General features: G+C 44.5%; 1 protein-coding gene across 1 annotated transcript in view; it reads left to right on the top strand.

Moving 5' to 3' along the window:
* The first annotated feature begins 6296 nt into the window (after window positions 1–6296).
* The window catches only part of LEMD1 (LEM domain containing 1), a 28961-nt gene continuing 10424 nt past the window's right edge, over window positions 6297–24833 (top strand). The window contains exons 1-3 of the mRNA XM_046680527.1: window positions 6297–6378; window positions 6933–7055; window positions 9732–9802. Coding sequence (XP_046536483.1) covers window positions 6297–6378; window positions 6933–7055; window positions 9732–9802 — 276 coding nt within the window. The remainder of the gene's footprint in view (window positions 6379–6932; window positions 7056–9731; window positions 9803–24833) is intronic.

Genomic DNA, 24833 nt, shown 5'->3' with positions numbered 1-24833 from the left:
AGATTTGCTGTTGTTTATAAAATGACAATTCAGCAACTTTTCCCCCTTTGTTTCACACAAATTTTTTTTTGTTTTTTCTCCATTAACCTTGTTCATGCCTTGTTCTCTTGAGGAGAGGATGCTTCTGCCAGAGCCGACACTGCCTTTGACCTGATGATCCGTGTGCTCCTTGTGAGCAGAGCCCCCTCTTTATCCGGTCTCAGCAGGGTGCCCGGTGCCTGGTAGGTGCCCAGTGGCTGTGCTCCCAGCAGACCTGAGTCTCGCATTAAACAGCCACCTCTCAAGGAGCTGGGCCCAGCTCACGGCCTCCGCCTCCGCGGATGATCTGTGCTGAATTTTAATGTGGGGTCGCTTCCTCCTGCTGCTCAGCCTGAGTCTGAGCAGCGACCCAGCCCTCCCCTCCCCTGCTCCCCCTTCCCCTGCCCAGCTGTTGTGGGCTCAGAGAATATTAGTTAAGTTTAATATTAGCCTAAGGAAGATTAATTAGGAAGGCAAATTTGCTCTAAAAGGTGTAATTAATTCCAAAGCCAAATAGGAGAGAGTTATGGATTATCTGCACCGCTGCCTTCGAGTCGTGTAGATAATCAAGGGTGGACTAGAGCATAGAATAATTTTTTAAGTGTCAGTGCTGTGTAGACCAAACTCCATATGGTTCCTTACATAAGCAGGCTCATGGCTGAGACTAAAGATTTAGACTGAGGTGGTGCCTATGCAAGTGAAGGAAAGAGGAACCATCCAGTCAGACATCCTGTCCTGGCTGTTCCAGCTCCTGAATCATTCATGAATCACGTATCTCCCTCTCCAGCCCTCCGCCAAGCTGGCCTGCTCCAAGTCTGAATCAACTCTTTTCTGGACTATTGTAATAACTCCCCCAAGCGGCAACTCACTCTCTACTCAGGGTCTAACCTAAATTGTATCAAGTGCATAAACACATTATCCTCCACCCAGTGTCAGATCATGCAGTGTCCCATTTACAAACTTCCAAATGTGCCTAGAGGTGAAGGTTAACTCTGTAGCATGGCCCACAAGATCCTTCACAAATTGGCTCCCATCTATCCACCTGGCTCATTTCCCTTCTCTCTCACCACACCCCTAGAGTGGCTGTCCCCAGACCCCTTGTCATAGGGCAAACTATTGCCCATTCTGGAAGTCTCAGCCTAAATGAAACTTTCAACCTTTAGGAGCTCCCAATTCTGGGCTCCCGTAGTGCTCTGTTAACAGCTTATCTTGTTTTCTCGTAATTATTTGTTTTCTGTTTAAGGAGACACTGAGCTCCTTAAAAGGACTGTAGCTTTTGCATCCTGGTATTCTCTTCTACCTCTCCCTAATTTAGCCCAGGTATATTGTCTGTCCCCTAGGAGATGATCAATAAATATTTGTTGAGAGAAGTTGGTCAGTTAATGATTTCAACAATGATACCAAGTGAATTAGTTCATTGAAACCCAAACTTCCTCCTTTCTCCCCCAGTCAATAGTAAATGCAGCTTGAAGTATCCAGGGAAATGCCTTCGTTCTCTGTCTCCTTGTGCCTGCCTAGCTGAGGCTCAGAGGCAGGTGGATTCAGGAGGAAAGTAGAATGGTGAGTGATGCAGACTTCAGCCTGGCAGCTGCTGATCTTTGCTTAGTTGATTTCCCCCTTTGCAAACGGTTATTGGCAATTGAAACTGCAAATCTGCTGTCTGCTCCCCTACGTAAATTGCATTTACATTTAAATTGTGCATTCTTCCAAAGGATGGGGCTAGTAAATAACAGCAGATTAAACTTGAGGAGAGGAAATTGTGCCCCGCGTCAAACCTGAGACTGAAATGACATCTGGCTTTTGCTATTTCCGTTATTTCAGTTTAATAACGGCATGTGGCACTAAGGGAAAAGAAGTTGGATCTACATTTTAATGAAAGGAGGACGCTCTCACGGTTTAGCTACCTTATCATGTTGAATACCTAGCCGATTGGCAGTTAAAACGCTTCCCTCAAGAAATGGAATAAAATATCTTTGCAGCTATGGAGGGAATAAAAAACAAACAACCCAATGCCCGAGATTTCACAGATAAAACCAAGGGAAATGGGTGCTGTAAACATCAAAACCAAATATTTCTGGATACCACAGAATACAGAAATTCTTAAACAGAAGAAAGCTGAGAATAGAAACCTGGATACGCTGATGGGATCTTCAAGAGAATAACTTCAGAAAGAATAGTTTGTACATAACAGGGGGCTCAAACCAATCAGATCATCTGCTTGACTTCTTTGTCACCCTAGCTTGTTTTAAACCCCGGAGGTCTGACCAAGAAAATATTTGAGAAATGCCTGTTTCTTCTCAGCAGTCTGTTTCAGTGGAAGCGGTTCCACCTGCTGGCTGCTTTTTTGTTGAAAGCAATTCTGGGAAATGTAAACAAAATGCTTGTGCATCCTAATAACCCAAGCCTATCATTTCTTTGCTTTGATTGAAACAAATGTGTCAATTTTCAAAGTCTTTGTTTGGTGAATCCAGTGTTTGGATGTTGGCAAATGTTTGCATTACGTGTTTGTTTGGAAATTGATGCTCTATTCAGAAACTCTGGAGCAATAGTCCTTGAAATAGCCTGAGATTACCCAATGATCATCCACCCCAAACTGCTCAGTCCTTTCCCAGAATCCAGACAGTGTTGAGAGGAGAGGGGCCATGGGCAGGTGTGAATGGGGTGGAGCCTCCTGAGGAAGAGAGTGGATGTGGACACTTTCTGAGGATAGGGCTCAAGAATAATTAGGAAATGGAAAATGTTTATAGGGTGCTTACTATGTGCCAAGCACTTCACGTGTAGTATAACTCATTGAATCCTCATGACAGACCTGTGAGGTAGGTACCGTTGTCATCCCCGTTACAGATGAGGAAAAGTAGACACAGTAGGTTAGTAACTTACCCCACCGGATGTCACCCAGCTGGCCAGAGACAGAGCTGGGATTTGACTCCAGGCAGGCTGGCTCCACTGTCCCCTTCACCCCATTCAGATGACTCCCTCCTACTCCTGGTATTTAATTAAGGCATTGTGTTTTCCCAAAGTGACATTTTGTCTTGCATAATTGTTTTTAAAGTCTCAGCAGTCTTTTTTGAAAGACTCAAGCTAATAGTCTGAGGGATCTTTCCTTAAACAAAACAAAGCAGCAATAACAAAAACTAGGGTTCTGCAGTAAAAATGATTCTGTTTGTCCTGGAGGTCTTACTGGAGTGTGCAGAGGATGAAATGAGACGGTATGTGTTAAAAAGAAACAGGCCCACGGTGGAGTCGCTTGCCCTCAGGACAGCAAATCAAGACAACTGCAGTTTCAGCCTCTCCCAGGAATATGACCGTAAACCTAGAAATCAGAAAATTCCTGACCAACACCAGTGAGGTCGTCTGCCTGATAAGATATCTGCTGCTCTTCCCCCAAAGAAAGGTGACTTTGCCCAAAATCGTCCTTTGTTTTCTCTTACTAATAACTTTCTTGTCCCCTCCAATTTCTGCCTATAAATAGCTTCCATTTTGTGCAACTCCTTCAAGCGCCTTTATTTACTAGATGAGATGCTGCCCGATTCATGAATCGTTGAATAAAGCCAATTAGATCTTTAAATTTACTGGGTTGAGTTTTTGTTTATTAACAGATCAAGGTGCTTTGAAAAGGCTGAAAGCATCGAAATTCTGCAACATACAATAGTCCTCACTTACCTGTAGTTTTGCTTTCCATGGTTTCAATTAACTGGTCAACCACAGTCTGAAAATATTAAGTGGAAAATTCCAGAAATAAACAATTTATAAGTTTTAAATTGTGTGCCGTTCTGAGTAGCATGATGAAATCTTGCGCCATCCTGCTCCATCCCACCTAGGACATGAATCATTCGTTTGTCCAGTGGATCCACGCTGTACATGCCACCTGCCTGATAGTCACTTAGTAGCCATCTCGGGTTATCAGATTGACTGTTGAGATCTCGCAGTGCTTGTATTCAAATAACCCTTATTTTATTTAATAATGGCCCCAAAGCTCAAGAGTAGTGATGCTGGCAGTTCAGATATTCCAAAGAGAAGCCCTAAAGTGCTTCCTTTAAGTAAAAAGGTGAAAGTTGTCAGCTTAATAAGGAAAGAAAAAAATGGTAGGCTGAGGTTACTAAGACCAATAGTAACTTTTACTACAGTATATTGTTATAATTGTTCTATTATTAGTTATTGTTGTTAATCTCTTCCTGTGCCTAATTTATAAATTAAACTTTGTCATAGATACGTACATATAGGAAAAAACACAGTATATATAGAGTTTGGTACTGTCTGCAGTTTCAGGCATCCACTGGGGGTCTTGGAATGTATGCCCTGTGGATAAGAGGGGACTGCTGTATTATTATCTATCTGTACTCCATTCTGATTCTTATTCTTAAATGAGCAATTCCTTAACAAGTTCATTTGGGTTTCTTCCATTTTCTCATTTCCTCAGAGTATATGACCAAATTACCCTTCCGCTCCTGTGGCTCTTTTGCTCATGGCCTGGACCCTTGAGTTTGTTTCATTTCTCCTTTATCTTCCCGGTTTCTTGGCACCGTTTGGTTTGGTAGCAGCTCCCTCTCCTCACTCCCTATGCATAATGATAACTTCTCTGCATCTCTTGACATTTTATGATGGCAGTCTGCCTGTCAAGTCAACCAGTGCCTCCTTCTGTTTGAACTTAGGTTAAATTAATCATCTGACTTTCACATCAGTCTGTTGCCGTGGGGGTTACTGATGTCACACTGTAGGTATTATGATTATCTAACAGGCAAAAGGTGTCGGTTGCTGGTGGAAACTCCTGGGTGAAACTCACCCAGCTTTAGTAACCATCCCAACTGCATGACTTGAGACAATCATGTAAAGGGGTGAGTGGATTAATTATCCATTTGAATTCCATTTGAATGTTTTCCTTCCACATGTGTGCTCCCTCTAGGCAATTGTCTAGTGTCACTTGAAATTGATGAGGGCTCTTTTGGAGGTTATTTTTGGGAAAGCGGTGGAAGAACAGACAGCTGTTCTCAGGAAGAAATGTCACGGATCTGCCTAAGCTCGCTTCCAACGGGGGAAGGAATCTGAGGTGCTTTGTCCTTTTCCTCTCTAACATCAGGTTGTTTACCAGTGGCCTAAAAGTGTTCATCTTTCCAAACACGCAGAAAGAAGGAAACTTACATTCACCAAGCACCTACTGTGTGCCAGAAGGTGCTCTGGTCAAAGTATAGCTTTAAAGTGGAGAGCCCGTTAAGCTAGTTTTTTCCAACAACGGTGTTATACGTGACAATTCACAGCTTCTTGCAGCTTGTATACAGTGTTCTTCCTAATTGGACGTTGACTGATCACCAATAAAGGGAAAGTCATTACTTAAAATTGGTCCAGACCCTCCTATGCTGGGTAACTGTCTTGGAGTCGTTTTCCCTGAAATATTAAAAAAACCTGGCAACGTGATAGAAATGAGGGACAATAAATAAACTCCTAAATTAAAAATCTCTGTTAAAAGGTTTGACAGACGGGTCTGTCTTTTTCAGGATTTGGTGAAGTAGGGGGAGGGGTCAGTGCTGGGGGATGAGGGGGTCAACTCGATGAGACTGACTGGGCGTGACGCTGCGCGGGGTTGGAGAGCCATATCCTCGGGACTCGCGGAAATCTATAGAAATCAATTTGTGTGCCAGAGAATGAATAGCTGACTTTTTTCAAATGCCAATTCAGCAATTACAAAGTCTGCTGGCGGTTAATTAAAAACTACCATCTCGTTATGTTCAGAGTGAAATTATGAGTGTGGAAACTACCGCTGTCTGCAGTCACCGAGCGCTCTGCGCTCCCCGTACTCTCATCAGAAGGAGGGCCGGATAAATAACTTTTATTTAACTCACTGAAAGATCTCTCTCAGCTCTTTCATATTTAATTAATTTCTTATCTTCCCAGAGCTTGAGTCTTACTCAGAGTTCCTAAGCAGTAATGGAAATATTCGTTCGTTTTGCACAGAGGATTTTTCTCACATTAGTTGCGTAGAAAAGTTAGAAATAATTGAACCCCAAGGACACTGGGGATAGTGACACCCATACGAAGCTTTGCATCGAGGCAACTAAATTCGGAAGAGATTTATAGCAGAAAACAGCAGAAAATGGTGATTTTTACTTCCTTGCCTGTGTACCTGCAACACTGCAGAGATGGGGTTGTGAACACTTTTGGGGACTCGTAAAGTTTTCGTTCTTAGTTGTAAGGCTGTCTTAATGAATTTAACGTTTAATGTTTTCCTGTTTCAAAGATCCCTACTGGAAATCTGTCAGAAAAGAGACCAAACGTCTGTCACCATGGTGGATGTGAAATGTCTGAGCGACTGTGAATTGCGGGCTGAACTCGATAAGCTTGGGTTTTCACCTGGCCCAATACTACGTATGTATACATCTGACGCTGGCGACTAGCCAATTTAAAGTTATTTACGGTGGAAGGAACACATGCGATAAAAACCATTAAACAGAGATAGGAAACCAAGAAAACAGGAAACCGTAGAAAGAGAAGAAGCAGTGGAACACCCAGATCCTGCTTACAGATTAGTCAGTACGGTGCCGGAGAGAAGGGAGTGGTTTGTCCCAACAGTGAAAAAACCTGTTTGTTTGGTTTTTTTCATTTCTAGTATGTGCACTCTGTTAGCTATTTACGTATTTATGGTGCATATTCCCCCTCGATAGGATGTACAGCTTGATCAGCCTTGTTCTCAGGTGTCTCCAGTGCCTGACTCCACGGCTAATCCAGAGGCCTCTCCTGAAGTGTGTGTGGAAGGAAAGGAGTGAGTTGAGTGGCTGTGGGGTCCACCTTATTGCAAAAGCCATAATTAAGCAATGATGTCAGGTACAAGAATGAGGGTCTGAGTTGTGAAGTGCCTTGAACCCAGTGAGATCACACACACAACCAGAACCATTTAATCTATTCTCCACGTTCTTCTTCAGCTTCCACCAGAAAAGCGTATGAGAAAAAGTTAGTGCAACTGTTGGTCTCAACTCCCTGTGTGTCACCTGTGATGAATGGACCCAGAGAGCTGGACAGAGCCTGGGATCGCGATGGCAGTGAAGGTACCATCAGGAGCTGTACTGCTAGATAGCAACTTTGCACTTATTAAGACCTGTCCAGCACGACAGGTTTAGATGGTAGGCAGCTTTAGATAGTATGCAGGTGATCTGTGCAATATGCACATGGCCTGTTTGCACACAGAGCCTGGAAAATAGGCCCCTGGCTGCAAGAGGAATCTGTAACTCCATATCTATATTCATGCCAGTGCCTCAATTGGGCAGAAAGTGGAGGGAAGGACTAGTCAATCTGCAAGTCTTCTTACTAGCCAGAGCCAAATCTGTGTTTGATTTCCAATACCAGACATTCCTGTGGGTAATTTCTGGGTCTCCTTTGAGGTCTCAACCTCTGCTTTGCCTCAATCAATAAATGTGACAATTATTTTCTCTGGATTAAATGACTTCACGTCCATTAAGAAGGATGAAGCAGATTCTACCTCCTTGGCCTCCTCCTATGCCTGCTGCTCTCCTGACTCAATGGGAGCTGGCCACAGCTGGTCCTCCAGGTCCCGGGGTGTGGGGGCAGGGCTCTCCGGATCCATGGGCTTCCCTTACAGTGGTTCCCGCCCCAGGTGCACCACTCCCCAGTAGGGGCATCTGGCTTGGGCTCTGAGAGGGCGGGCTTCAAGATTCCCACAATACATTCCAAAGCTCTTTCATTCACTATTTATTAGGAGTCCTCTATGAGTCACAGGAAAATAACAGAACTATCATTTATTGAAGGCCACCAAAGCATTTCTGGCCTAATGAGCGTCATCTCACTTAACCGTCATAACACTTAGCTTAAGTTCAGAGAGGCCAAGTGACTGGCCCAACATCATCTAGCTAGGAAGCGGCCTCAGACGATAAGCATCCATTAGAAGGTGGCATGAAGAGCAGGACCCATCTATCTTCATCACACAACATGTGCAGATCTTAGGACAGCATCAGGCACAGAGCAGGAATTCAGTATGTGGTTGTTGAATGAAAGTGACAGAAGTGACATTTGCGCCCAGGTCTGGCTCTGATAATTGTGCTCTTTCTGACCACATACCCTACACTTTTCTCACAATTTCTACTATGAGGATAAACATTACATTTTTGACCATGTTTGATCTACAAAAAATGGCAGTTTCATATAGTTCAAATCAATAGTTCAACAAACAAGAGAAGTGCCTGGGGCCCTCTGAAAAATCCCCTGCAATGCCTGGTATTGGAGGTGGCACAGGTGCTGAGAGCTTTCCCCAGGAGTCTGGCATGGCTGGCCTCGTTTGGAGAGGGCAGCAGGGTTTGGCAATGGACCTCACTGGCACCTGGGCAGGACAGTCAGCATGGGGGTGCCTCAGGGCAAGTGGCCGCCCCAGACCCTTTCTGGATGTGGGATGTGTCAGAGTCCTGGCCCAGAGCTGGGGCTGCCTCTGTTTCCTGCCCTGGAAAGGAGCCGAAGCGACCAGCCAAGCCCTCCAATGCAATGTGGTGCCAGGCTTGAAGGTTCTGGAGAGGAAGGCCTGTGCACTCACCACTTGTGGCCGCCCATGACTGCGGGTCAATGCCGCAAAGCCAAGCTGCCGTGGTCTCAGGCCGAGCCGTCCTGGTCCTCAGCTTGCAGCCTCCACAGAGGGACGTTTGTGCCAGGGCCAGGAGAAAACCAGTCCCTCGGTGTGCACGCTGTGCCCTTGCTTTACACTGTCAACTGACGCCAGCCAGCTGTGGGCAGTCAGGTCAGAGGTGGGAGCTCTGTTCGGTCCTTCCCTTGTAATGCGGTTCTGCACTGTCGACAGCTGGTGTCCCTGCAATAGACAGCCTGCCTCTCCAGGTCGGGTCTGAATCAGACTTCTGAACTTGCTCGTTAAAGGAGCCTCAGAGACCCAGGTGCCATTAGAATGGAGGGGTTGATGTGGAGCTGATGGGTCCTGTGGGGATTCAGCCGTGGGCATTTCACAGAAACCCCTCCTCCTGGTGTGGGGAGTGGGGGCGGGGCAGGGGGGCCAGTTCCAGACCTGAGCTGAGTGCTGGGTCATCCAAGAAATGAGTGGATTTGGTTTTCCTCGTTTTCCTCTTGGTTTTGGCACTGGGTGGACATAGCTTTAATGACCTAACCTCTTTTCAAGTTTCCCAGTATTCTGACTTGGAGAGCTCATTTAAAAGCTCCTCCGTTAAAAGCTCTGCTGAATGGGCCGCAGCACACAATTGCTCCGAGCCCATCAGAATGCTTCTCCACAGGCTGAAGGCCAGGGCTGAGCAGCAGCGCCTTCGGCGGTGGCTGATGGTCAGGCCTTTCAGCACGGGTCTGGCTTCCCTCCCCTGGGTGCTTCTTCGGACACAGAAGGAGAGAATCCTCCCACCCTAGCTTGACAGTCAGGGATGCACAAGGCTTCAAGCTGGTTCAGACGGGCAATGATGAGACTAAAGACAGCCGCCCACATGTGCAGCCAGCTTGGGCTCTGCAATGTGTTTCTCCCAGAGGCATAGAAATACGCCGGTCAGGAGCCCGCCCCCTGTTCCCAGGGGAAGGGCCGGAGTGCGTTCCACGAAAGCCCCTGCAGAAGTGCTCCTTTCCCTCAGGAGGGCAAAGCGAATGTTCTCCTCTCACAAATCCTCCAGCCCGATGACTGAGAGAGCTCAGCCCGTGATTGGTGTTTCTTCCCTTTGCTAGCTCGCAGGTTCTCATGGCCTGTTTTCCTTTTGTTTCCCACGATCCAGAGCTTAATGCCACTGTCATTTTGAAAGGAAATATCATACTCTCATCAGAAAAAGACAAGGGACCCAAAAAAGTATGTACAGTTCTAATGCATGAATACTTTTACACATATATAATATAGGAAATAGCACTGTTTGTGTGTGTTAAGAAAGGAAAGAGCAAGTCACTACATTCTGTTATAGAGGTAAAGTCTTAATTTAAAGACGCTCCTTTTAGTGCAGGTTTCTGTTTTGTGAAACTATTTCCATGTTCTAGGACAGGACCCAGAGTAACAGGGTCCCCCTACCCCACCCTGCATTCCCTCCCAGCTGCCATCCCCTCTGTCCTTTCACCATTGTTGTCTGCATTCGCAGTGGGCCTTGAGCAGAGTTCTGGACCCCTGGAGCACAGAGTAAGTGTGGCTCCCTGTTCCCTTCTCGTCCCCACATGCTGAGATATGACTTCCACCTGCACCACCATGTTGAGGCACTCAGCCAAGTGTGTGATGCAGCAGGTTTGAGGGTGAGGCCTCGCTGGTTGACAGTCCCTGCCCTTCCACTTGCCAGTTGTGTGACAGGGAAGTCACTTAGATCCTACCCTCCTGGGGCCGTGTAATGGTGGTACTACTTCATAGGGTGAGTGTGAAGTGAGGGGCGGGTAAAGCTCTTGGCACAGAACATGGCACGTGATTCTTTCACATAATGATGAACTCCGAGACGTCGACTCTAGCCACTTGTTCCGCCTTCTGACGTCTGTCCTCTTTATTTAGAGACACCTGCCTCCTTAGATTTCAGAGCGTTGCGCTCCCTAGGTTCTTGGTTCTGCACCTTTGACTGTTTCCACTCGGCTCTGTCTTTCGGGCCCTAAATGTTCCTCGTGCCTGAGATCCCTGTCTTCAGCCTCTCTCTCCTGCGGCGCCTCATGCACTTACCTCCTCTGTGTCGTGACTCCACACAGAGACCCCCACACGCCCTCTCTCCTGCCGCACAGGCCTGCATTTCCACCTGCCTCCTGAGAGCTCCTGTTTTTCTCCTCCTTCCCTCCTTCCTGTATGCATCCAGCAAATGTCATCTGTAATAACGAACACTTCATAGATTATACATATAGGTATCTATGCTTCTCCCTGCGGCTACCTCCAGCACCTCACACTCAGGATATCCAGGACTAAGCTCACTGCCGCTCACCCCAAACCTGTTTTGGTGGCCTCTGTTTATCTTGGTGGTTCCACCACCTTCACATTGTCCAGGCTCAAACTCTCAGCTATCTTGGAACGCCCACTCCCCACAGCTGCTCACCTGTGAACAGTTGCCAAGTCGTATGGATTTGAATTTTGATTCTTAAAAATCTATGCCTCTTTTCTCTTCCCACTGCTGCTGTCCTCGCTTGCACCCCTTTATTATTATTAGTTTTGGTTTTAGTTTGCACGGTCGCAGTGTCCTCCTAGCTGGTCTCTGCCTCCACCCTTCCTCTATTCCAGCTCAGACGCACAAGCAGAGATTCAATCGTGCCATTCATTTGCCTGGAAACTTTCAAACTTACTCTATGCCACGAGGAGACTCCAATATCTCTGTGACTTTCTCTCTCTCGTCATGCAGCCCAGACCATGCTTACCTTGTTTCTTCAACTCTCACCTTTCTTCTCACATGCCTTCGCCTTAACTGTTCTTCACGCCGGGAATCCTTCTCATTCCCATCCCATTTTCCTTCTAGTTAAAATCCTGTGATGTATAAGGAATGTCTCAAAGGCCACTCCTGCGCGTCCCTTTAAAATTGCCCCTTACCCCTTTAGTAGCCGTCACAGGGTCTTGCACATGGTAGGAGCCCAAAGCTCAGCTCATCGAATCTCGTAAATAACTCTAGTCACAAACAGGTTAGTTTGCAAATACGGTGTCATATTTAAACCACTTGCTGAGTTTAAATAAATGAAAAGAAAACCCCAAGTAAACAACACTGCAGTGTGCTGTAGCTTTAGCTTCCTGTTTAAACATAATTCAAATTTGATGAAGTAATTGTGATATCTTATCAAATTTTCTGAAAGGATTTTTTAAATCTTCCAAATGGCTCATCAAAGGAATCCTTTCTGTTCAGGAGGTCTCGTTTCTGTAGAAAACCTTTTTGTATAGTTCCTGCAAAAGACCTTTAAAGGGGAAAAAGCAACCCAAGTATTTAAAATGCATCAGGTGGGACCAATGCCCTTCAGTCTTCGCTTTATGTAAACCTGAAATAAAACCACATAAATATTTTGAACTGGCAATAGAATTAAGTAGAAAGTTTGTGATGGCATAAAATGTTTTGATCTGAAGGATTTATGTAAGCCATTTTGATTCTCAGAAGGGCCTCGAGACATCTGTTCAACCTTAAATCCGAAAGTAAATGTAAACACCCCTTTAAATTTCCAGGTAAAAGGTGATAGAAAGCCCGTTTACTGAGTCAGTTGTCATGATGTAAGAGCGGTGGTCTGCAGCTGATGGCCCTCTGAGCACCTAGAAGGGGTATGAGTTTCTTGGAAACACCAGTGAGCACGTATTCTCCTCTCCTCTCATGGTGGCAGGTTTCTGGGGGAACACAAACCACTTTGAGATTTGGATTATGCCAATTTCTGGACACTTTTTAATGCTGTCTGTGTGTTTGATTTGGTGATTATGACCCCTCAGAAAGCCAGGTTAATATTTTTTCACTTGGGGAATTTTTTCTCAGGTAGACTCTCCACACGGCTTCCGCTTCCGCTGATGGAGCAGGGAGTTGAGCCAGTGTGCCTAACTCAGCCTCTAAGCCCCTTCTACCAAAGAGGGACAAGGGGATTTGGGGGCTGTCGGGAGGCAAAATATTCCACAACGTCAGGCTGCATGGATTCAGGTGGGTTTTTTTGGGTTGTTATTGTTGTTGTTTTTAATTGTTTTATTGAGGTCATAATGGTTTATAACATTGTGTGATTTCAGGTGTACATTATTATATATCAGTTTCTGTACAGACTGCATCATGCTCACCACCAATAGTCTAATTTTTACCCATCACCGTACATATGTGCCCCTTTACCCCTTTCACCCACACCTCAACCCCCTCCCCCTCTGGTAACCACTAATCTGGTCTCTTTGTCCATGTGTTTGTTTATCTTCCACATATGCGTGAGATCGTGTTGTGTTTGTCTTTCTCTGTCTAGCTTATTTTGCTTAATATCACACCCTCAGAGTCCATCCACATTGTTGCAAATGGAATGATTTTGTCTTTTTCTCTATGGCTGAGTAGTATTCCATTGGATATATACACCGCATCTTCTTTATCCGTTCATCAGTGGATGGGCACTTGGGTTGCTTCCGTGTCTTGGCCACTGTGAATAGTGCTGCAGTGAACATAGGGGTACGTATGTTACTTTGAATTGCTGATTTCAAGTTCTTTGGATAAATATCCATTAGTGGGATAGCTGGATCATATGGTATTTCTATTTTTCTTTTTTGAGAAATCCCCATTCTGTTTCCCATAGTGGCTGCACCAGTTTGCATTCCCACCAGCAGTATATGAGGGTTCCCTTTTCTCCACATCCTCTCCAACATTTGTTACTTTTTGTCTTGGTAGTTATAGCCATTCTGACAAGTATAAGGTGAGATCTCATTGTAGTTTGGATTTGCATTTCCCTGATGATTAGTTTTACTGAACATCTTTTCATGTGCCTGTTGGCTATCTGTATATCTTCTCTGGAAAAATGTCTGTCATGAAGTGAGGTTTGAGTAGGGCGACCATATAATTTATCACTCTGATACTGAACCTCTCCATCTCAAGTTCACATGCCCGATGTGCAATAAACCATGCACAAACCTATCACTGAGACATCTGTGCTTGGAAATGGAGAAAGGTTTATTCCAATTGGCCAAAACAAGAAGGCAGGAGGATAGGTTCTCTCAAATCTGCCTTAACAAAAGAAGAAAGCAGGGGGTTTTATAGCGCTAAGGGGCTTGGGAGGAGGAGTTTTGGAGAAACAAAAGGGAAATCTATGTTTCTTTCACTCCAGATAAAATTCTTGAGCAATCAGACTTCTGGTTAACAGCAACTGGGGGCTGGTTATCTGGTGATCATAACTTCCTTGAAGGCCTTCTTTTTCTTCTACAAAACAAGCTCTTAAATCCTTGTGACCCTTGAGTCACCCCTCAAATTAAACAAGAAAACAGCAAATTAACAAGATTAACTTCTTTCTATGTGTGTGTTGGGAACAAGATTGAAGGGTAATCGTGTTCTTATTGAATATTTAGCCCTCAGGTACCTAGCTTCGACTTCAGACAGGATGCTTTTGAGAATGAAAGGCAACACTAACCAGAGGGATACTGGAATAACAGGAGTGAAATAGGACTGTCCTGGCAAATCAAGGCATGTGGTCACCCTGGGTGTGGGAGTGGTCCAAAGGCTGAAGCGTTTGCACATGCACACCCATCTGCAGAGGGCACTGCATCCAACACCCCGAGGGCAGCTGGCGCTGGGAAGGGTGTGCTTCTGAGCGCTCCTGGCTCCATCTGGGCGTTTCCTTATTCTCTCCCAAATACAGTATGCTCTTTCCTGCCAGAATCTCAGTTCATTCTGTTCTCCCAGCCTGGAATGCTCTCTTCTCATCTTGTCACCTATCCTACACATTCTACTAGGAGTTTCTCAAAATGCGTCCTGTGGGTCTGGGCATAGGAAGCTGCGTTTTCAATTAGGCCCTACTCCCACCTTCTGCCCAAGAGCTTTTGCTCCAGCTTGTAAAATTTTGATGGCAAAACATATATCTTCAAATCCTCTGCATTCAGTTCAATGCCAGGCCTATGGGGAGAGAAGAGGGGGGTTACTCAGTGTCTGTGGGCTGAACCGAATGGAGCCTTTATCCTGTATTGATGCTGATCATCTCTCTTTCTCTGACTTCTTATTCTGAACCGTCTCTTTTGTCTCTTAGACATATCTTAATGAATTCTCTTGAGAGACAGTGCTTATGTCATAATGAATTGATGGCCATGCAGAGAATGGCTACAACAGAGCTTCTGCCCTGCGTCTCAGCTCATAAGTTAACAAGTATTTATCGAATACAAGGCATTGTGCTGGACCTTCTTGAGGAAGGAAAACAGGTGCAGACGGAGGCATAGTTCCTGTCCTGAAGAAACTTAAAAATGAGCTCTGGAAATGAAGAAAATGTGACTTGAAAATATGGACTCTAGAGCCAGACTCCCTGGGTCCAGGTCCCAGCTCTGCCACTAACGTGGACAAGACACTGACCTCTCTCGGTCTTGGTTTCTTCATCTTTAAATAAGGATGATTAGTCTAGTTTTGTGATGATTAAGTTAAAATATGTAAAACAGAGCAGAGAGTAGTGATGGCACAGAATAAGAGCTATATAAGTACAAATAAAAACTATTGGTATCAACATTATTATATAAAAAGCGTGATATTTAATTATCTGCAATACAAACCAATATACTTAGTGCAAAGTAATATAATGGAAACTGAGTCTTTCGCACTGAACCCCTAAGTGCTACAGAATCTGATTTATCAGAGAGCCTACAGAAATATTTATATAATTAAATGTATACAATTAATTAAAAGATATAATTAAATGTATATAATTAATTAAAATATATAATTAAAGATTGTGCTCTGTAAGTGCTGTGTGTTGAATGAGGCAGACCAAGCTTTAAAAAGTCATATGCGCCCTCCCAGTATGGAGGACTCTTTCTTGTCAATCTTGTGCTTAAATCCTTCCCCTGCCTCTTTAAACATTAAAAAAATAATTTATTTTGAAACAATTTCAAATTAGGGAAAGTTGCCAGAGTAGTACAAAGAATTCCCATGTCCCCTTTGCCCAGCTTATCCAGTTACTACCTTTTACCACATTTGCTGTGCGTGTGTGTTTTTCTGTGCGCGCTCTGCCATCGTGTCTTTCTGAGCCATCTGAGAGCAAACTGCGGACATGAAGCCCCTCAGCTCTCCAGCACGTGCTCTGCCCATCCCGAAGGACGCCTTCCTACAGAGTCACCACAGAACACGCCAAATGAGGAAATTCACATGCATTCAATGCTGCCATCCAGTGTTCAGACCCCATTCAAATTCCCCACTGTCCCAACAACGACTTTCTGCTTCCTAGTCCACGCCCAGTCCAGGAACACACGGTGCCGTCAGTTGTCGGGTCTCTTCAGTCTCCTTCAAGCTTGACAGCAGCGTCTCAGTCTTTCTCTGTCACTCATGCCCCGACCCTTGTGAAGAGTACACACAAGGGTCTCTTCACAGTCTACAGAAGTCTCGCATTCTGTAGGGTGAGTTTCTGTCTGCTCTTTCCTTTTGACTATTTGTAGAGGCCATGTGCTCTGGGCGGGAACTTTTCAGAGATGAAGCCGTGCTCTTCTCAGGGCAGCACACCCGGGAAAGTGTCATCTTGTTCCCTGCTGGTAGTGTTAACCTTAATCACCTGGAAAACCTGGTGTCTGTCAGGTCTCTTCATGAAACCGTCATTTTCCCCTTTGTAACTGAACAGTATGTTGTGGGGAATATTCTGAAAGGACACCAACAGAGTGTTCCTCATCAAACCTCCTCCGTTAGCCCAGCCTAGTGGATGACGCCCGAATCGCTTCCATTGTGATGACGGCCCACAGAGACTTTCTGTTTCTGTCATTCCTTCTACATTTATTAGTCACTAGTCTACTGTAAGGAAGCCCTTCCCTTCTCCCCCATTTATTTGTTCATTGGTTTGTTTCTTCATTCATTCATTCATATTAGTGTGGACTCATTGACTTTCTAATTCAGTGGGTTGTATCCATCGATATTATTTGTCAAATTTTCCCAGATTTGGCCAGTGGGATGGATACTGTGTCCTTTTGACACGTCCTCATCATTCCTTGAGCTCTTTCTTAATTTCTGGCGCAAGAAGATGTTTCAGACCCGCCTTGTCGTCTGCCGCTGGAGCCCTGGCTCCTTGTGTTGCAGGATGGTGTTCAGAAACCAAGATCCAGATCTTCAGTGAGCTCGTTGCTAGTGGGGAGTCCTTGCTTCTTGGCCCCTCAGTGGACAGACAGAAAATAAATGTATGCATATGTATACTCATGCACATGTACATCTATAACTTTTTAGATCTCTGTATAAATTTAGAAACCATGAGTTCATATTGATCTCCAGTTACAATCCAAGGTTTCAGTGTTCTCTCTAACCTCTCCCCTTTCTAAGTTTGTAACTCACTTCTCTGAGTAAACTGGCTTCCATTATCCTCCATATATTGACATTTTTGTTCAATTTTCTAATTTTCTCAGTGTCCCCAATGTCCTAACAGCTGCCTCCTCCCCTGCATAACCGCCGTCACCACCTCCTCGGTCGCTGGGCATGCCAACAGCTCCACGCAACACTCTCCTGACCATCTCTCTTCCCTGGCACAGGCCACACTGAAGCCTCCGTGCCCCTTCCCCTGCCACTCCCCTTCTCCAAACGCCAGGCACCCCATCGCCCCTCTCCATATACACAGCCCCCCACTCCATTTTTTGGCCTCTAGGCACGCCGACACTGCCCCGCTTCCAGTGCAGGGCCCACTGACACCCTGGGGAAGGAAAAGGAAGGGAAGGAAAAAGCTCTGTGTCTCTCTTTTGCTTCCAAGTCTTAGGTCTGCTTCAATGTCTTTGTGCCAGAACTTTAATAGGGTTTTTACTCTCTGTGTCTCAATTGCTATTGTTGCTGATAAGATGCCTTGTAGGCCTATAATTAGCATGTGCAGGGCCCACCCCAAATGCTGCAGTCAGAGGACCCGACGGACCAGGGGGCATATATATTAAAGGACAACCATTAAGTGTTATTTGAGTTGTGTATAAAGGTTTTAGGAGATCTGATGTTCAACATCTCTATAATAGTTTCTTACTTAATTGAAAAACATCCTTATTCTCAATAGCAGTTGTATATTCCGCTTAGGTCAAAGTGAAGAGTAAATTACACATTCTATAACTACTTAATAAGCTCTTTCTTCCTGCCTTTGACATGTGCTAATGGGAGCTAAATGCCATCTTCACAAGGAATGTAATTTAACATTCTTCCTGTAAAAATACTGACCTCCTGGTAGATATGCTTAAACATGCTTAATGATCAATGTGTCTCCATCTTATTGATTACATGTTGATTCTTTCTGTGTAATAGCACCCAGTTTTTGAGATACAAGAGCAGCAGGAAGAGATAAAAACTCTGATTACAATGATTCTAAGATGGTAATAAAGGTAAACATTTATTTTCGTAAAACTGAATTATGATCAGTAGTGTTCTCTTTTTATAGGAAAAATACTAATTTGTTTAGAAAACTCAGCTTCCCTTTCCCTTTCATCTCGAATATAAGCATACTGACTTTAGCTAATTTATAATTTGCACTATGAGTATGGATTAATGTCCATTCTGGGGAGAGGAGTTTCCCATTGTACCCCCTATATGAGCACCCTTGAGTTATTTTAATCTCTTGGAACTTGGTTTTGTGAGCACCAGGCCCCACTCATCACAATTCCTGAGTCCAGACACGATTTATTATAATTGTGGATTACAGGCTTTCCCATCTGAAAGGCTTCTTGCAGGAGGCTATTTGGGTCATCTTACAGATGCTGAAGAGGCAGAGAGCAGGTGTGGCTTGCCCAAGACCACGCAGAGAGTTAGAAGGAAACTTGCACGTGGAATTCCAGTCTCCTATTTCCATTCTATTGCCCTTTCCGTTCTATCGGCTGCCCAAGGGGGACAACAAGCAGGCGCCTGCGCAGTGAAACGGCTCCCCCAGGGGCTCTCTCCAAGTACCTCAGAGGGACCCGGGACATCCGTTCACCCTCGAGGCAAAGGCTTTCTTTCCAAAAACTGCTTTGCAATGAGAGTCCATAGGAGGCTCTTTTTGGTGACCTTTCTGTTCACATATTAAAGCCACAGTACAGAAATCAGCACAGTTAAAATGGGCTGACATGCATTCACACGGGGACCTGGAGTTTGTCCAAGAGGGCAGAAAAAAATTCAAACTTGAAAACTTTTTTTGACATTTTATTAGAATACATCTTATGCATCTAAAAAGGTATAAAAAGGGGCTGGCCCCATGGCCGAGTGGTTAAGTTCCCGCACTCCACTTCAGCAGCCCAGGGTTTCCTCAGTTCGGATCCTGGGCACGGACGTTGCACTGCTCATCAAGCCATGCTGAGGCGGCGTCCCACATAGCACAACCAGAGGGACCTACAACTATGTACTGGGGGGCTTTGGGGAGAAGAAGAAGAAAGAAAAAAAAGAAGAAGATTGGCAACAGGGGCCAATTTTTTTTTTTTTTTAAAAAAAAAGGTATAAAAAGTTATATAACGAGCAGTTAGATTCCCACCCTAGAGATTTAAAAAATGAATCATTGCTAATTCAGTTGAAGACCCCAACATGTTCCTCCTTGATCATACGCCCCTTCCTTCCGTTCCCCCAACGTAACTGCTAGCCTGAATTTTCTGCTTTTCATTGTTTTCCTTTTCTTTATAGTATCCACAAATTTTAGTTTCTCATGATTTTTATTTTACTTTAATGATATTGTAGTGTAAGTATTCTTCTGTAACTTCCCTCTGTCATTCAGCATTATATTGTGGGCTTCACCCAATATTTGTACTGGGTGAAGTTCATTCATTTTCACTGCTATATAGAGTTTTTGTGAAACTATATTTATCCATTCCTTATTTATTGGACATTTGGATTGCTTCCAAGTTTTTCTAATACGAGCAATGCTGCTACAAACCTTGTGGCACATGGCCCACTGTGTACAGTATGAGAAGTTTTTCTGATTGAATAAATACACCTAGGATATTTGGAAATGCTGCGTGGCAGGATATTTCCCTCTTCAACTTAAGAGATCACGCTAAATCGCTCTACAAAGTGACCACACCATTTTACGTTCCCACCAGCAGTATATTAAGAGCTCCATTGTTCTAAATCTTCAAAATGTGGTGCTGTTAGATTCAATGCAGTAGGTGTAGGATGGTATTTTACTGTAATTGTAATTTCTGTTTCTCTCATTACTAATAAGGTTGAGCATCTTCTCCCGTGCTCGCTGCTTGTTTGTGCTCTCATCTGTGAAATGCTTGTTCAGGTCTTTTGCCCATTTTTCTATTAGGTTGTTTGTCTCATTCTTGTTAATTTGTAGGAGCTCTTTATATATTTTGGATACTGATCCTTGGTCAGCGGTAAGTGTAGAATCTATCTTTTAGTAGTTTGGGCTTGTCTTTTTTTTTAATTACTTTATTTTTTGCAGCAGTTTTAGGTTCACAGCAAAACTGGGAGGAAGGTACAGAGACTCCCCGTCTACCCCTGACCCCACACTTGCGTAGCCTCTCCCGTCATTAGTAGCCCCCACCAGGGGGCTTGTCTTTTCCTTCGGGTTTTTGTTCTTTTCTTAATTTCAAACTTACAGAAAGTTTCCAACAAAGAATTCCTGTAAGGCCTTCACCCAGATTTACCAATTTTTAAAATTTACCACATTCATTTTATAATTTTATCTATTATTTTTTCTTGAACGAAACTGTAGATATTATGATCATTTCCTTCTTCCCCAAAACTTCAGTATGTATTTCCTTAGACTAAAGACATAAGGATATTCACACTGCAATGAGAAGAGTTAGAAATTTTTTTATTGAGGTTAAATTCACATAACATAAATTTACTTTTTTTTTCTTCTTCTCCCCAAAGCCCCCCCAGTACGCAGTTGCATATTCTAGTTGTGAGTGCGTCTGGTTGTGCCGTGTGGGACGCCACCTCAGCATGGCCTGAGGAGCAGTTCTGTGTCTGTGCCCAGGATCTGAACTGGGGAAGCCCAGAGCCACCGAAGCAGAGCTTGCAACCCCAGCCACTCACCCACAGGGCTGGCCCCAAAATTTACTATTTTAAAGTGCACAATTCAATGGCACTTAGGACATTCAGAATGCTGTGAAACCACCACCTCTATCCAGTTTCAAAAGATTTTCATCTCTCCAAAATAAAACTCAGTACCCATTAAGCAGTTACTGCTCAGCCCTCTCCTGGCAACTGCCAATTTGCTTTCTGCTTCAGTGGATTTCCTTCTGGATATTTCACATGCATGGAGTCATGCAGTGCCTGATGTTTTGTGACTGGCTTCTTTCACTTAGCATGAGGTTTCCAAGATTCATTCATGTTGTAGCATATGTCTGTATCAGCATGTCATTTCTTTTTACAATTGAATAATATTCCATTGTATGGATATACCATAATTTGTTTATTCATTCATCTGTTGATGGATGTTTGAATCATTTCCACCTCTTGGATACTGGGAACAGTGCTACTATGAACATTCATGTACGAGTAGGTGAGCACCTGTTTTCAGCTCTTTTGGACTTATACCTAGGAGTGGAATGGATGGGTCATACGGTAATTCTATGTTTAACTTTTTTAGTAATGGCTAAACTGTTTTCCATTGGATGTAGCATTTTACATTCCCACTACCAATGTATGAGGGGTCCATTCCTCCATATGCTTGTCAGCACTTTTATTCCACCTCATCTTTTTTTAATAGCAATCCTGGTGGGTGTGAAGTGGTCTCTCATAGTAATTTTGATTTGCATCTCCCTAATGAGCCAGCCCTGGTGGTCTAGTGGTTAAGATTCCGAGGTTCATGGCCCGTGGCCCAGGTCCATTTCCTGGTGAGGGAACCACACCACCTGTCTGTAGGTTGTCATAGTGTGGTGGCTGAGTGTCGCTATGATGCAGAAAGCTTTGCCGCCAGGATTTCAGATCCCAGCAGAGTCCCCCATGGTGGACAAGTTTCAGCTTCAGCAGAGCTTCCAGACTAGGACAAACTAGGAAGAAAGAACTGGTCATCCACTTCCCAAACAATTGGCCGCGGAGACCCTATGAATAGCAGTGGAGCGTTGTCCAGTAGAGTGCTGGAAGGAGAGAGGATGGTGCAAAAAGACCAGCCACGGTTCCACTTGGCGGTACACAGGGTCACTGAGAGTTGGAATCGACTCGCCAGCATTAACAACAAATGGCTAATGATGTTGAGCATCTTTTCATGTGCCTGTTGGTCATTTGTACATCTTCTTTGGAGAAATGTCTGTTCAAGTCCTTTGCCCATTTTTTAACTGGGTCGTTTGTCTTTTCATTGTTGAGTTGTAAGAGTTCTTTATATATTCTGAATACTAGACTGTTATCAAATATATGATTTGCAATTTTTCCCCCATTCTGTGGGCTGCATTTTCGCTCTCTTGATGAGTCCTTTGATGTGCAGAGGCTCTCAGAAGTTTGACTATGATGTGTCTTGGCGTGGATTTTGCTGGATTTATCCTGTTTGGGTGCCTGATTATTGCGGGGCTGCTGGGGGGCTCCCACGTAGCCTCTACTGACACTGCCCCGGTGTGGGGTCTGACACAGGGGAGTGGGAGTCCAGGCTTCCCATGCACGTTGGCTGGTGGGAGTTGGGTGGCTGTGTGGCTGGAGTAGGGTGGTTACTGTCAAAAGTCTCTGTCCCGCCAGGCTGCTCCTTCCCCTTCCTTGTTCTTCAGCTTTTCCAGGAGCTTTTTTGTCGGCACACCTTGGTGTCTCCAGTTGCCAGCTTTTCCAGCTCTCAGTCTGGGATATGTGAGGTGAAAAGAAAACCCAGGGCACTCACCACATGTTGTTCCTCGGGTCCTGAGACCTCTAGCCCATCGGCATCCCTCCGCTTTCAGTCTTCTTATGTTTGCCTTACGTATAACGTCCAGGGTCTTGGCTATACTCAGCAGAAGAAACCGGGAGAAGTGCAGCTGTCCCCTCCTGCTCCCGATACCAGCTTTGAACAGTCTGTCTTTCTCTTCTGATCTGCAAGCTTAGCTCTCGTCGTGTATCAAGTTTCCATACATACATGGGTGTTTTCAAATGTACTCAGGATTTGTTTTAATCAGGTATGGTAAGGTGACAGGCATGGAGACGGTTGCCTTTGAAAGAAGAGTTTACGAGAGGAATGGGCACGTCAGGCCGGGCAGGGCTGTATGGGGAAGCTCCGGGGTCAGGCAGGAGGCAGGAGTGAGAGGAAAGCACCAGGCACGCCTTCGTTGTGGTTTTCGCAGGAAGGAGTGGGTCAGGCAAGGTAAGCGTTTTAGGATTGGCTAGTTTGAATAATTTATGGCCCAGTGTCTGGCCCTGGGCTGACTTAGGGCAGAAGTATTGGTCGGGCATGTGAGAGTTAGACAAAGGAGGTGGTTGGGGTACGTCTGGCTTTGGATGGGTTGGTTTGCATAAGAAAGGCGTGCTTACAGGCAAGTTTTTACTGTCTCTAGGAATTAGCTAGCCCCGGGAGAGGCAGTCTCTCCAGGATCAGCAAGGTCCCCAAATGGGAAAGCATCATACAACACAGAAAATAAAAGCCATGATTAATACAGTGGGATCTGTATTCTGATCAATATGTCTGGCCCGTGCTGATGGTGATGGCAGAATGTCTTAATTACCATAACAAGCCCCCTCCGCCTCGTTGTTGTTTTAAAACGGTGTCTCTATTGTTTGCTAGTCCCTTCGTTCTTCCATATAAATTTTGTAATAAGCTTATCAAGTTGCATGAAATATTCAGGTTGGAATTTTGGTTGGAACTTCATCGACTTTATAAATTAATTTGTAAAGAGCTGAATCTTCGTTGGGTCTTGCTGTTCGTGAACATGCTACATCTTTACATGTACTGAAATTTTCTTTAATGTCCTTCAGTAAAGTTTTATGATTTTCTCAATCTTTTGTTAGCTTTATTACTAGGTAAGATTTCCATTTTTGTTGCTTTGGGGAACAGTGTCTTTTTCACATTATATTTTAAATTGTTGCTAATGTATAGAAATACTGTTGACTTTTGTTTATGGATCTTGTAACAATGAACTTTTTGTAATCCTAATAATTTTTCTGCATCTTCTTTTTAGTCAAGCTTCTATACCTTTAATTTCTTTTTGTTTCAATGTGCTGGCTCAAACTTCCTTATTACAATAGTAAATAAGAGTGATAATAGCGGGAATGCGTTCTTTGGTTCTGATTTTAAAGGAAATGCTTTTGGGGCCAGCCTGGTGGCGTAGTGGTTGGGTTTGTGCACTCTACTTCGGTGGCCCAGGGTTCGAGGGTTCAGATCCCAGGCACAGACCTATATACTGTTCGTCAAACCCTGCTGTGGCAGCATCCCACATGCAAAATAGAGGAAGACTGGCACAGGTATTGGCTCGGGGACGATCTTCCTCAAGCAAAAAGAGGAAGATTGGTGACAGATGTTAGCTCAGGGCCAATCTTCCTCACCAAAAAAATAGAGGAAATGCTTTTAACATTTACCCTTTGAGTATGATTTGTGGTGTAGGTGTTGGAAGACACCTTTTATCACGTTAAGGAAGTTCCCATTCTATTCCTGGTTTGCTATAAGATTTTTTTTTTAAATCAGATCTGGAGATTGATGCGGGGTTGGTGAGCCGAGGAGTCGAAAGAAAGATTTCTTAGACTCTCAAGATCTGGCAGTAATGCTCTTTTATTTGGAGAATAGTGTGGAATAGCATGGGGACAGGACCCAGGACCCAGAGCTTCTGCTGCCCCGCTGGCATGGGGACAGAGCCCATGGGCAGGCAGAGCCGCTGCTGCTGCCCCCGCTGGCATGGGGACAGGACCCATAGGCAGGCAGAGCTGGTGTGTGGGGACAGGACCCACGGGCAGTCAGAGAGCTCCTGCTGCTGCCCCGAGTTGAGGGTTAGAGCTAAATTTAAGGCATAGGTATGTGAGTTATCTCTTTACAAGACAAAGAATATGTAAAAAAGTTAAAATGGTATCAGTGCCCGTATGGCCTGGCCTTTTGGCGGTCCCACAACTTTTAGATAAGAATTAAACCGGATTGAGTAAATGGCAGAAGTCACCGCTTGAATTTTATCCTCGGCTAAAGACAAAGGAGGATTTGTGGGGGGGAGGGTCAGTTACATGAGGTTGCCAGACAGTAACCAACTTAAGTTCTTGCCTCTGGCATTGATTAAGAGCTTCTAGAGATAAGACCATCCCCCCTTCTTCCTGGCACAGAGAGGGAGGCATCTTCACAGATAGAGGTTTCCCTTAGAAATGTAAATGTTTCCCAACAAAGGGGCAAACAAATTCCACTCCTTGGAGCCTGAATCTCATCTGTAGTTTTAAAACTAACCAGCCTAAAAATCCTCATCA

Source organism: Equus quagga, chromosome 13, assembly GCF_021613505.1.
Source record: "Equus quagga isolate Etosha38 chromosome 13, UCLA_HA_Equagga_1.0, whole genome shotgun sequence".
NCBI classification, from domain to species: domain Eukaryota; kingdom Metazoa; phylum Chordata; class Mammalia; order Perissodactyla; family Equidae; genus Equus; species Equus quagga.
This window is presented reverse-complemented; position numbering and strand designations above follow the sequence as displayed.